Raw genomic sequence first — 13,698 nt, forward strand, 5'->3', positions numbered from 1 at the left:
ACTTTAATGCTTAAAAAGGTATAGACAGGAAGCCGGACTGGGTGGGGGATACAGGCAGGATCACCAGGTATTTTCAGCATTGCTAGCTGTAATGTAAAAAAAAGAAAAGGCTGTAATATGAGGAACAAAGAAATACAATAGAGGATTTTATTTTAGGTTTACATACGATTTAACCCTGTTGTGAAAAGTTGAACTTATGTAAAAGAGGAAAACTTGAGGTCATTTTCCACTGTATGTTTATTGATGAGCATGTTTCATAGAAATCATTAAATATTTGCCTTGTCGATAACTGAACAGTGACAACTGCACATTTTGGTAAATGTAAAATGTGTTATCAGATGTTAAGAAATAAACGAGAGTTCTTACAACCCAAATCTGATACACATTTGAGCATTCAGTTGCATTCTTTTCAACACAAACTATATTAAATTAAGAGGACTGTTGAGTAGCAGCACTGTACCACGTATTCTTCCAATCTGTAATTTATTCTTCAAATTTAACAACCCAGATTTCTGTACTTCACTGTTTAGCACCATATACAAATAACCAGCTTCTGCAGCTCAACCAAAATTCAACTGGGTTTTACAAAACAAGATACAATACATGAGAAAGAATTACACAACAAATTCATCTAAGCTTTAAAAAGACAGTATTTTAAATACCCTATGTAAAAAGAGATAATTAACACGAAAAAAAAAAAAAAAGCAAATCGATATAATGTCAAAAGGATATAAAAAGTACAAAAGTAACTCAATGAAAAATAAAATACAAAAAAAAAAAAAGCCTCTTGTTGGATTATGGCAACTGTCTACATCAGTTATGATTAATGAAGATATTGGTCCGAGCATATCGTAGAAACAAATGATAGGTCAAATGATTGCTTTAAATGGAAATCCTTTCTTTCTTTCTTAGTCATGCTTACAAAATCTGGGTGGAACTGTTTCTACCGCAGAAGCATACAAAGATGCTTATATCATGCAAACCGTTTTCTTTGGGATTTCAATGCTGAATATAGCTCCAAAATGATGTTATTCAGTACTGTGGTCAGGCCCAGAGCAGATCTCCATTCAGTCTGTCCCGTAGACATCTCTGATGATGACTTTCCTTTCCTAATGCAGAGGTTCATCTGTGTACAGTAACATTTAAGGGCAGCGAGAACGCACTGACTAATACCCTCTCAATGATGTGGTGTCTGGGCTTAACACCAACCAAACATTAAGGCAAGGCAATGTTTTGTTTTTTTCCGCGTCTCCTTTCATCGTCATGTCAAATTGCTGTACATCTGCAATACAGGCAGCCGTAAATGGACTTCCATGTTTACAGAGTTAAAGTAAGCTATCCCCATGGGGAAACAGCAATAAATTTTATGTGCTTTAAATATTGATTCATTTATCCATCGGATTATCCTTCTGTGTTTCCTTTGCACAGACAAGCACACTCTTCATGGTGCTCCAAGGCCACATCTGTGAGAGATTTCTGAAGGGATTTTGAACCAGTCCTTTGCCTGAGCTGCAGAACCTACAGATACAAATAAAAACATAAAACTATTTAGATAGTAAAACTTACATACTTGATCAAATGTATAAAAGATGACTATAGTCTTAAGGGCCCATTCACACATGTATTTGTGGTAAGGCATTTTAAATCGAGCATTTAGCGGTAATACATGTTAACACTTGGTGTGGTGCAATCCACAGCACCTACACAATACACTAATGTCAACCATCTGAGTATTGTGCTGTGCTTCTTAGACAATAATGGTGCAGGTACATTTTTTCATGTTTTTTCATGTTGTACTAGCCTATTCAAACAAATGGCCCCAGACAGAACATAGAACATTACATTTTCTTACTGATGGCCAGTTGAAACATATGGTTACATTCTCTTCCCAAAATTTTTAATTTTTTATATAATTTGAAGGTAAAAATAAGTTAAATATAGAAAACTTTGATATTTTTTCCCCAGTTAGAGTAGCAATATTTTTTTAAAAAACTTTTTTGCTACTATAGATATAAAGTAGTCATTTTATTCTGTGATTTATTCTGTGATTGTATCTTTTTGTAGCAAACAAAATGAAGGCTTTTTTCAATGTGTATTTCTTTTTTTCAACATTTATATCCCAAGAAATGAACATAAACACATAAAAAAAAGCTTTAAAATGCACCTATGTTGTGTTTTTGATGCAGTCTTTAAGTCACATATCCTGTGAAAAAATAACTATAAAAGTGGCAAAATCGCATATGCGAGGCTCGGAGCGGCTTTGTGCAAAACCATTGAAATGGGCAAGTAAACGTAACATGTTTTTTATAAAAAAAAAAATAGGTTTACAATCACTTTAACCTCCCTGGCGGTATGATTCTTTCAGAAAAAACATGCTGAAAGCGGTACCATTATTTGCAAGGAAATTTGGCGTTTTATATTGTAGGTCTGTAATTTTTAGAAATAACTCACTTAAATCTGACCAAACAAGATTCTAATAGGCATCCCGGGTATGACATTTTTTTAAAAACAAAATTATAAATTATAATATAATAAATAATTATAAATAATTATAACAAATAATAATATAATTATAATAAAAATTATTCAATAATGTAATTAAATCAAAATCACTGAAATTTGCTCAGTTGCAGAATTGTTGCTGTCATTTTTTTTTTTTTTTTATGACGAATTTCCCCACAAATCGCTATCGCACAATTCTGCAAGTGATTATAATTTATTATCGCTGTTTTTTAGCTGATCTAAAACTATTTTTGACATAAAGGGACACTTTTGGTTGCTATGGACAATCTACAGTTTGCAGGGAGAAAGAAACGTTTTTATTATATAAAATGACATGCAGGACACTGGGCAGACCACTAGAGACAAGGGGTGTGTGTTTTTTTTTACATACAGTACTGTAATCTATAAGATTTCAGTATACTGTATGTAAAGTGTTTGTTTACTTTTTTGAATTTGGCGCCGTTCTCCGTCCCCGTGCGTCGTAACGTCGCAGGGAACGGAGATCGGCGTCACACAGAGGCACTGTGTGAATCGAGCGAGGTCCCGCTCGCTCACACAGCGAGGTGGCATCGCTGGATCCAGGGACAAGGTAAGTAAACCATGCCTGTGGATCTAGCGAGGCAAGCCCGAGTCTGACTCGGGGTTACCGCTCGCAGCAGGAAAATCTAACCCCGAGTCAGACTCGGGAATACCGCCAGGCAGGTTAAAAAGGAAAGACCTACAAAATGTATTTCATAAGATCTTTCAAATATTGGTACACAGATTTAAGCTGTACTTTAGGATCACACAAGTTTAAATTTAATTATTATTTTAAAGGGGGCTTGTAGAATCCAAACCCCACAACCAATGGGTGGTGGGGAGAAAGTCCTTGTCCTCATCAACAAGGCACTCCTCCATTGGTGGCATGTGGCCCCATTCATTTATATACTCTAGGATAAGGGGCTGGTATAGATAAAGGGAATCTTTGTTTACAAGCATAAGTAAAGTGGCCAAAGCTGTTACTTCCAATCAATTTACATAGCATTTTTTTTGTCAATGTCAGTGTTTCTGTAGTAGGATGTTTACACCACACAGATGTGCAACTTCACAGGAAGTTTCAGGGTGCCCCCCCAAGAACATTATTTAAAGAAAATAGCTGCTCCCTGCCAAATGGATTTTTTTCTTTGATACATGTCACCCAGGACAGTGCCTAGGACCGATGCTATTTGTTTGACAATCCTTTACCTGTTATTACTGTCTTTTAAGCTGCCTAGCGGTATTCCCGAATCTGTCTCGGGGTAGAATTTCAGCACCAATAGCAGTAACCCCCGAGCCAGGCTCGGGATTGCATCGCAGGATACAGGCAGGGAGTTACTTACCTTGTCCCTGAACCCTGCGATGTGTCCCCGCTGTGTGATCGAGCTGTCATCTCGCTCGATTCACACAGTGCTGAGTGCTGCTGAGCTCCGTTCCCTGCGACGTTACAAAGCACGGGGGCGCAGATCGGCGCCAAATTCAAAAAATTTAAAACACAATACATATACAGTATACTGTAATCTTACAGATTACAGTACTGTATACAATAAATACACACACCGTTTGTCCCTAGTGGTCTGTCCAGTGTCCTGCATGCACTTTTATATAATAAAACGTGTTCTTTCTGCCTGGAAACTGGAGATTGTCCATAGCAACCAAAAAGTGTCCCTTTACATCAAAAGTGCTTTTAGACCAACTAGAAAACAGCGATAATAAATTAGAATCACTTGCAGAATTGAGCGATAGCGATTTGTGGGGAAATTCGTCATCAAACACTAAATCTAATGACAGCGACAATTCTGCAACTGAGCATATACCAGAATTTTTTATTTGATTACATTATTGAATAATTTCTATTATTATTATATTATTATTTTTTATAATTATTTATAGTTATTTATTATATTATAATTTATGATTTTGTGTTTCAAACTTTATCTTACCCGGGAAGTCTACTAGACTCTTGTTTGGACAAAATTAAGTGAGTTATTCCTAAGAATTACATGCCTACAATATAAAACGCCAAATTTCCATGCAAAATAATGGTACCGCTTTCAGCACCTAAAATCTGAAAAAATCACACCGCCAGGGAGGTTAACAGTCAGCTCCCATTGAATATAATGGTGTTTGGATTCGGTACCTGAACTTTAGCAATGTTCATTGAACTGGCCTTAAATCAAACCCAGGGACCTTAACGTCATCCCTAATTATCAGCAGTTGAAAACAACATCATAAAATGAGATCACCTTAGGGTGTCTACATTTCAAAATGGCTTCTTTTGGAAGTTTTCATAATGTCCTTGCGTAACAGAAAGTAAGTGAAAGAATCAGGTATCACAGACACTGGAAAATGAAAAAGAACCTGGTAATTCTCGAGTAATACAGACTGGTACTGAAGGGGTCAAGACCTAACAAGTCCATTTCAACAAAAACTCATATTTTGCTTATGCGTTGGTGCTATTAACTTTTCACTGACATTCTGAATACTGTCTCTACTCGGAAAAGACTACACAAGTAGACAGGGATGTGAACATATACAATTAATAGGAAGGGGGGGGGGGGGCGCACACTGTGCTCCTGTTATATGAAGAGAGAACTTTACTTTGAGACAACACATTTGACATACCTCATGGTACTTCTTTGTGACTTTAGTTGGCGTACATTGGCATTCATTGCAGCTGTAATTGCAGCAAGCACAATTGCCACCACATCGCTTAACCAGCAGACAACTTGGCCAAAATATGGCATCCGTCCGCTTCAGTTCTTCCCGCAGAGATACTGAAAAGTTACGTGGTGTGCAACTGTACAGACGTACCTCATCTCTCATATTACTCAGGTCACCTCCTAGGAAATGAAGCACAACATTTTGAAAACAGTTATTACCCAATGCTTTCTTATATGGCCACATAATCTGTCACAGACTATACAGTGTACAGTGTACAGTATTAATTGTTTTTAAAAATAACGAGCACTAGAAAGTGGGCATCACAACCATTGTCAGCTAAGATGCTACATAATATACTATAGAGATGTCAGACATTGCATGTGATTCGCAAAACATTGCTGCAATGTCTGTGCAATGCCATTTCAATCAGACAAATTGTATGGCTGAATTTGCATCGCATTTGGAACAAAATGGTGCAGGATTCTTTTTTGGTCCTCACTGGAATCGAATCGCATGGGTGTTCCCCCTATGGGGACACAAACAAAAACAAAAAAACTTTACAAGGAGGAAGGGAACATGCGTTTCTCCCTCCTCTTTCCTGAGCAGCCAGGCTGCATGCTCAGATTATGGTTCTGGTATGGATTAAAAAGGGACCTCTCACTTTTTTTCTGCGAGAGGTGCCCCCTTAAAATCCATACCATCACCATAAAAATCTCCTTGTTGGTGGTCTTCCCACAGGCTAGCATGACTTGTTTGAACAGACCCTTCCACCTATTTACCAACCAAGGATACATATTTAGGTGAATTTAAGCTTAATGATAGGTACACATGTTTTGTTTTTGTTTTTTATCACCCTTTCTTTTTCTCTCTTTTTTTGGGGATAGATGTTTACTTTCAATATTGTAAATAAATGTGAGATTACTGTCTTCTATGATATATTATGTATATTATACCTAATTTATGTGTAATTGTGTTTTAATATTACTTTTGTAACCAGTTATGTTTCTGTGTAAGATCTGAGGTCCTGAGGGCCATCCTGTGAAATGCGTTGACCTACATTTAATGATCTCTGAGGACTTCCATGCTACAAGTCCTCTGCTTATTTATGTGGAAGACAAGTGGTAAAGTTGGCATCCTATTATAAATGATATATGCTTTTTAGATTAAGTGTTTTTAAATTGATATAATGAAGATATGTAGACTTTTTTTAACATATTTTGTTGTGTATATATTCGACCATTGAAGGGGTATTTATAGTCCCAGAACATATACTTTTTAATTTTTAATTAAAATTCATATCAGACCCAAAGGGTCTGATATGAATTTAGGGAGGATTTTATGCCTTTTTTTCATTCTTGCTCTAGGGTGTTCTACAGCAAAAATGTAATTTACAAAGAAAAAAATTACAGTTAAAAAAAAACAAGACAAAAAAAAAATAAAAAAAAAAATCGTACACAGACCCCTCCAAAAATCCTCTACAAAACATAACAGACTCTTAGGGGTTGGCCATGTATTTTGGGGAACATTTGTGGTTTGTGTGTCATTTTTTTATTTGTAAAAGAAGTAAGGAGGGAGAAGTAATTTGTCAGCGATTTAAAATGTTGTCCTTTGTAAATGTTAGTGCTGAAAAAAAACACTGCTCCCAGCTGAACGAAATTTTAAAAACTTTTTTCTTGCATTGGTATATGTTGCCTTTGCCTATTAGTCCAGGAAAATGTGCATAGATTAGACTCCAATAGATTTCAGTGGGGTTAGGTTTCAGCATTCAAACATCTTTGAAGTTCATTGAACTCTGCTCAAACCAAACCCAGGGCAGTTTGGCCCATCACTACATGTGATCCTGGCATTTTCATGTGGGAGAAGGCACAGGCTCACTGTCTAGCGCCATGGTAAACAGCTTGTAAAACTCTATGAAAGACTCAAAGCTGCTGGGACCAGACAATGCACTAAGTAATGTTCACCAGGGATGCATTCTCTTCTGTTCGATAAGTAAAAGAAAATACCATTCAGATATCTTGTGAACTGATAACTTAATGTATACTGTGCCTCTGTTCCATTGGTTTCAGTTAGTTTGTTTTAATCAGTTAGTCAACCATTTCCCAGTTTTATCTGTAAACTACAACACACATCCTTCCTGCGTAATAAAGTTGAGAAGAGGGGAAAGTATTCTGTAGTCCTAATACACTTCCTGTCCTAAGATGACATTGCTGCTCCTTTGTACGGTAAAGTTAGTAAGTAAGTAAGTTAGTAAGTAACTGAACTATGGTACAGTTAGTAAGTAAGTTAGTAAGTAAACTAAGTAAGTAAGTTAGTAAGTAAGTTAGTAAGTAAAATATATTTACGTTTTTGGTTGTAACATAACAAAATATAGAAAATTTCAAGGGGTGTGAATACTTTTTCAAGGATTATCTTGTAAAAAATTAAAGGGGTTGTAAAGGTTCGTTTTTTATTTTCTAAATAGGTTCCTTTAAGCTAGTGCATTGTTGGTTCACTTACCTTTTCCTTCAATTTTCCTTCTAAATGTTTTTTTTTCATGTTTTCTTTGTGTGAATTTCTCACTTCCTGTTCCTCCTCAGTAAGGTGTTCAGTAAGCTGTTCTAAGTGACTTTCCACCGTTCGGATGATGGTGGAAAGCTTACTGAGGAGAAACAGGAAGTGAGAAATTCAGACAAAGAAAAACATTTTTTAGAAGGGAAATCAAAGAAAAAGGGTAAGTGAACCAACAATGCACTAGCTTAAAGGAACCAATTTAGAAAATATAAAACAAACCTTTACAACCCCTTTAAGGCCACCTCCTCTCCTCCCACAAAAAGAGAACAGATGCAGCCACCACATCGAAGAACTTTTTGTTCCTAGGTTTAGATGTTGGCACAGCCGCTAATGATGATGATATACCTTAAAACCTGTAAGTACCACAGTCTAAATTCACGTACTACTGAATGTATTTAATTGGTCAGGATCTAGGAAAATTTGGTAGTTTAATATCCCATATTCAAGTATTTGTAGATCTTCACCCTTCTTCACGTCAAACGGTACAAATACGCAGAGGTTTAAAATAATGGCCAAACTAATTCTTCAATTTGAATAATCTGTGAACGTTAGTAAAGAATGAACAAGACAGGATAATAATGTGGGCAGGTTTTTACATACAGGGCCTTGAAAAAGTATTCACACCCCTTGAAATTTTCCACATTTTGTCATGTTACAACCAAAAACTTAAATATATTTTATTGGGATTTTATGTGATAGACCAACACAAAGTGGCACATAATTGTGAAGTGGTATCAAAATGATAAATGTTTTTCACATTTTTGTACAAATAAATATGTGAAAAGTGTGGTATGCATTTGTATTTAGTGCCCCTGAGTCAATACTTTGTAGACCCACCTTTCACTGAAACTACAGCTACTGTACAAGTCTTTTTGGGAATGTCTCTACCAGCTTTGCACATCTAGAGAGTGAAATTTTTCACATTATTTTTAGAAAAATAGCTCAAGCTCTGTCAGATTGGATGGAGAGCGTCTGTGAACAGCAATTTTCAAGTCTTGCCACAGATTCTCAAAATGGATTTAGGTCTGGACTTTGACTGGGCCATTCCAAAACATAAACATGCTATGATCTATATCATTCCATTGTAGCTCTGGCTGTATGTTAAGGGTCGTTGTCCTGCTGGAATGTGAATCTCCGTACCAGTCTCACACCGGTGAGGATGGTGTGTTCAGGGTGATGTGCAGTGGTAGTTTTCTGCCACACATAGCGTTTTGCTTTTAGATCAAAAAGTTCAATTTTGGTCTCATCTGACCAGAGCACAGCATATGTTTGCTGTGACCCCCACATGGCTTCTCGCAAACTGCAAATGGGACTTCTTATGGCCTTCTTTCAACAATGGATTTTTTCTTGTCACTCTTCCATAAAGGCCAGATTTGTGGAGTACACGGCCGGTAGTTTGCTTGCGGACAGATTCTCCCACCTGAGCTGTTGATCTCTGCAGATCCTCCAGAGAGGTTGCTTCTCTGATTATTGCTCTCCTTGCCCGACCTGTCAGATTAGGTGGACAGCCATGTCTTGGTAGGTTTGCAGTTGTGCCATACATTTTCCATTTTCAAATGATGGTTGAACAGTGCTCTGTAAAATGTTCAAATCTTGGAATATTTTTTTATAACCTAACCCTGATTTAAACTTCTCCACAACTTTATCCTTGGCCTGTCTGGTGTGTTCATTTGCCTTCCTAATTCTGTTTGTTCCCTAAGCTTCTCTAACAAACCTCTGAGGGCTTCACAGAACAGCTGTATTTATACTGAGATTAAATTACACACAGGTGGACTCAATTTACTAATTAGATAACTTCTGAAGGGAATTGGTTCCACTAGATTTTAGTTAAGGGTATCAGAGTAAAGGGGGCTGAATACAAATGCACGCCACACTTTTGTATGTGTGTTAATAACCATTTATCATTTTCCTTCCATCCACAATTATGTGCCGCTTTGTGTTGGTCTTTCACATAAAATCCCAATAAAATACATTTACATTTTTGATTGTAACATGACAAAATGTGGAACATTTCAAGGGGTAGGAATACTTTTTCAAGGCACTAAAGACAGAAAAAGGTTAATAAACATTCTGTCTGTGGATTTCTCCATGTCATAACAATATACATACACAGTAGTAATACATTAATGTGTAGTCCATAATTCGCAGAGCTCAGATGGCTACCATATGTCTTTCTCTATGGATATAAACAATGCATCAAATTAATAATGTTACATAGTTATCACCTCTTGCCAGTCATTAAAAATCCAGATTTAGACACAGTGAAGCCTATGTGAAAGATATAAGACATGAATAGCATCTTTACAAATTGACATGGGCACTAATGATGAAATTTATTTTAATAGCAGGCTTCAATTTGACATGCTGTACAACATACTACACATACCTCTGGATTTTCTGCCATGGATATAGGATTTCCCAAGTAATTGCCATGTTGGTCTGTACAATTCCTCAATGTCCAACTGCCATCGGTCTGGTTCAAGGTATCTGATTACTTCTTCTACAGTTCCAAAACGGGAGACTGTTGTACTAAGAACATCTAGTGGCAGTGCTGAGGGGGGGAACACTGAGGGGCCAACCGGTTCTGCTTGTTGCTACAAAGAAAACGATGATATTGTTATTAATATTTTAGTAACAAACAAGAGAATTCATTTGTACAATTTGCATGACTAAGCATGCCTATATGTGAATTTAGTCATCAAGAATAAGTCAAACCAGGCCTCAGACTTGTGGTATTTGTAAAATATTGTATATTGTTATTTAGAAACCACATCAAGTACCCAAATCATACGCTAGGATTTATTGTACAAAAGGCCAGCCAATTAGGTTCCAACTTTCAGATAGCCAATAAGTTATCAACTTTCAGCAGTAAAGTGCAGTCCAACTAATGAAGCCTGCCCTCTGATTTGTTGTTATGAGTTATTGCACATTCTCAACCTTCATACTGTGCCATTTAAAAAATCTGAATCAGCATCTCATGAGTTTACCTTTATTACATTCATGATCATACCAGGAATTCTGCATAAAACAAGAAACAGGGCTAAGCAATAGTCAAATATTACATTAACAGTTTACAGGATGAAATTTGTTAAATCTACTAAATCTACTAAAATCGATATAGACAGCCCTCAAAATTTACACTCGCCTGCTCGCATTTTGCGAGTAAATTTTGAGGGCTGGCAAGTGTGGGCTGCCTGGGAGCAGGGGGGGCGAGCAAGGAGAGGAGAGTCGTCACTGCCGCCATCTGGTTGTTCAGAGCGCGGGGAACATTACAGCTTTCAATTCAATAGCTGTGTTCCCCCTGCCACGCACGTCATATACAGCCCCTTCCCCCTTGTCCGGGCACTTTGATAGACAGATCACCCATCCCAGGATTGCTCTGAACAACCAGATGGCGGCGGCAGCTCCGGCTCCTCTTCTACCCAACACAGGTAGGCTGCAGTGGGGGGAACTCTGGCTGTAATGTGGGGGGAACTCTGGCTGCAATGTGGGGGGAACTCTGGCTGCAATGTGGGGGGAACTCTGGCTGCAATGTGGGGGGAACTCTGGCTGCAATGTGGGGGGAACTCTGGCTGCAATGTGGGGGGAACTCTGGCTGCAATGTGGGGGACTCTGGCTGCAAAATGGGGACATTTTGCTCCATTGGGGACACGTGCTGCATTGGTAGACATGGGCAGACTGCATTTTTGGGTATGGATAAAGTTGTTGTTAATATTTATTTTTGTAACTTAATTTTGCATAAAACATTTAAGTGTCATTTCATGACATTTATGAGGGCGTGTCTAGGGGCGGGATTAGGGGGCGAGATATGGTAGGGGTTGGGTGGGGCAACTGGTGGCGAGTGAGCCTTGAGGCCTGGCTAGTAGCATATAGATATATAGAGCATATAGCATATAGATATATAGGTATATCTATATATCTTTATAGATATATATTATTTTTAGATGCAGAAGTTTGAATAGTGTAATAGTGGCCAGTGTTATATATAGATATATGAATGTGGACACGTTTTTAGTAGATTTAACAAATTTCATCCTGTAAACTGTTAATATGTTTCCTAGCTTATTATGTTTATCTCCACATACTGGTTAATTATTCTAAATAGCAAAAAAACAAAAGAACAAAAGCTGGACAGCCGCACTCCAAAATTTTCTTTAAAAGAGATGTCTTTATTTTCAACTGTGCATACAGTCACTGCAAGCCCACAAAAATCAGTATGGCCAACGTTTCGCACTGGCGTCAGTGCTTAGTCATGGCAGCCATGACTAAGCACTGACGCCAGTGCGAAACGTTGGCCATACTGATTTTTGTGGGCTTGCAGTGACTGTATGCACAGTTGAAAATAAAGACATCTCTTTTAAAGAAAATTTTGGAGTGCGGCTGTCCAGCTTTTGTTCTTTTGTTTTTTTGCTATTACCGCATTGCCAGCACCCTGGTGGTTCAACAACCCCTGATCATCACGAGGCTCACCTGGAGCGGTGAGAATTCTGTCTGTGTAATTATTCTAAATGATTGCACCAAGTGCAATCCCCCAATGACTAAACTGGAAGTAATTCTGATTTATTACAAAGGATTTGTGATCAGAAATGTATGTTCTCTTTTACCCTTACATAACCTATACATTACAAATGCAAAAAAGTCTTAACATTTCTAAAGTGGTACCAGTCCAGCACATCTACATTGAGTTTGGAAGAGGGCGATAAGTATTCAATATCGCACTTTTTAAATGTGAAAAGCGTCATCTGTGCGCCTCTCTGAATTATAATAATGTATGGAAACAGCGCTAAATCAATAGACAGGTGATTAAATCCTGAATCAATGTTGGATAAAACAAAAATATTATAGGTTATGACACTAAAACTTATTTTGTGACAAAACATAAATTATAAAGTCATACCAAACTAATTTGGGAAAAAAATATATATAATTAGTCCATAAAGGCTCATCAATAAGGGCATAAAAGGAACAATCAATTTGCAATCCAATTATTCCATGAATGTCTTCATGTTCCTAATATTCTGTGCTTCCACCACTGGGTGACACCAAATAAATAAGCCTCTTACCGGATCCTGTGGACCATCATATAATAGAGTCAAATTTGCATGTTAAATCTTTTTGAATAGGAAGACCCCAACTGCCAGGTATGTAACCAATCAGGGTTGATCCATCTGCTGTGTATTTCTCTGCAACAACCAGCTGAAGGTATAAACCCTGATAACACCTTGGTGTGATCTCTACTCTCATGAATCAAGGCAAAACCTTACCAGGAAATCTGAAGACTGGAGTTTCTTTTCATTTCAATCTGCAGCCTCTGTATTTTTCTGTAAACTGTAACCAGTTATCGCCCGGCCACAGTACATTTACTGCGGGTGGGTGGAACGAGCAAGCTGGATTATGTTTATGTTGACAAACAGCGCGCTGCTCTCCACTGGACACAGTTCAGTGGAATTGGTTCTCTGAATTAGGTAATGTTTTCTTCTTAACTTCAGGTGAGCCCCTCAAACAGGTTGGCCCTGGGCAGCTTTCCCCTTTCCCCTATTTCTTTAAATAGCATTTACAGTGGTATAATACTTAAATACATAGAGTCTTTTGTTTTTTTACACATTTAGTTAATTGTTGTAACAGAAAGGTTCAACACAGTCCTTCATTGGTTTGTTGCTTGCAGGTTCCAAAATAAATGCATTGATTTATTAATTATGGCATATCTAAATGTTGTTAAATATAAAAATATTACAAAGTTCTGTTAAGGACACATTTATACTACTAGAAAAACATCATTATTATCTTTAACACAGAAACAACTGCAAATTGATATTAGAGTTTGCTTTATGAACACTGTGTTCTATTGAATATTACTTTAAATGATGGCAGTACTAAAGTGAGTGAGGCAAATGTCAGCTCAAGCGTCCAAAAAGAATAAAGTATGTTGGCAGATTTATCATAGAGCCATGCCTTGAATAGCAATGG

At 37.4% G+C, this 13,698-nt stretch overlaps 1 protein-coding gene across 1 annotated transcript in view; it reads right to left on the minus strand.

Annotated features, from left to right (window-relative positions):
• Nucleotides 1–218: 218 nt before the first annotated feature.
• PDGFC (platelet derived growth factor C) overlaps nt 219–13,698 on the minus strand; it is a 363,779-nt gene continuing 350,299 nt past the window's right edge. Inside the window, exons 4-6 of the mRNA XM_040332227.1 lie at nt 10,118–10,325; nt 5,143–5,360; nt 219–1,518 (exon numbers count right to left, since the gene is read on the minus strand). Of these exons, the coding sequence (XP_040188161.1) occupies nt 1,402–1,518; nt 5,143–5,360; nt 10,118–10,325 (543 nt within the window). The 3' untranslated portion in view covers nt 219–1,401. The remainder of the gene's footprint in view (nt 1,519–5,142; nt 5,361–10,117; nt 10,326–13,698) is intronic.

This window comes from Rana temporaria, chromosome 1 (assembly GCF_905171775.1).
Source record: "Rana temporaria chromosome 1, aRanTem1.1, whole genome shotgun sequence".
NCBI classification, from domain to species: domain Eukaryota; kingdom Metazoa; phylum Chordata; class Amphibia; order Anura; family Ranidae; genus Rana; species Rana temporaria.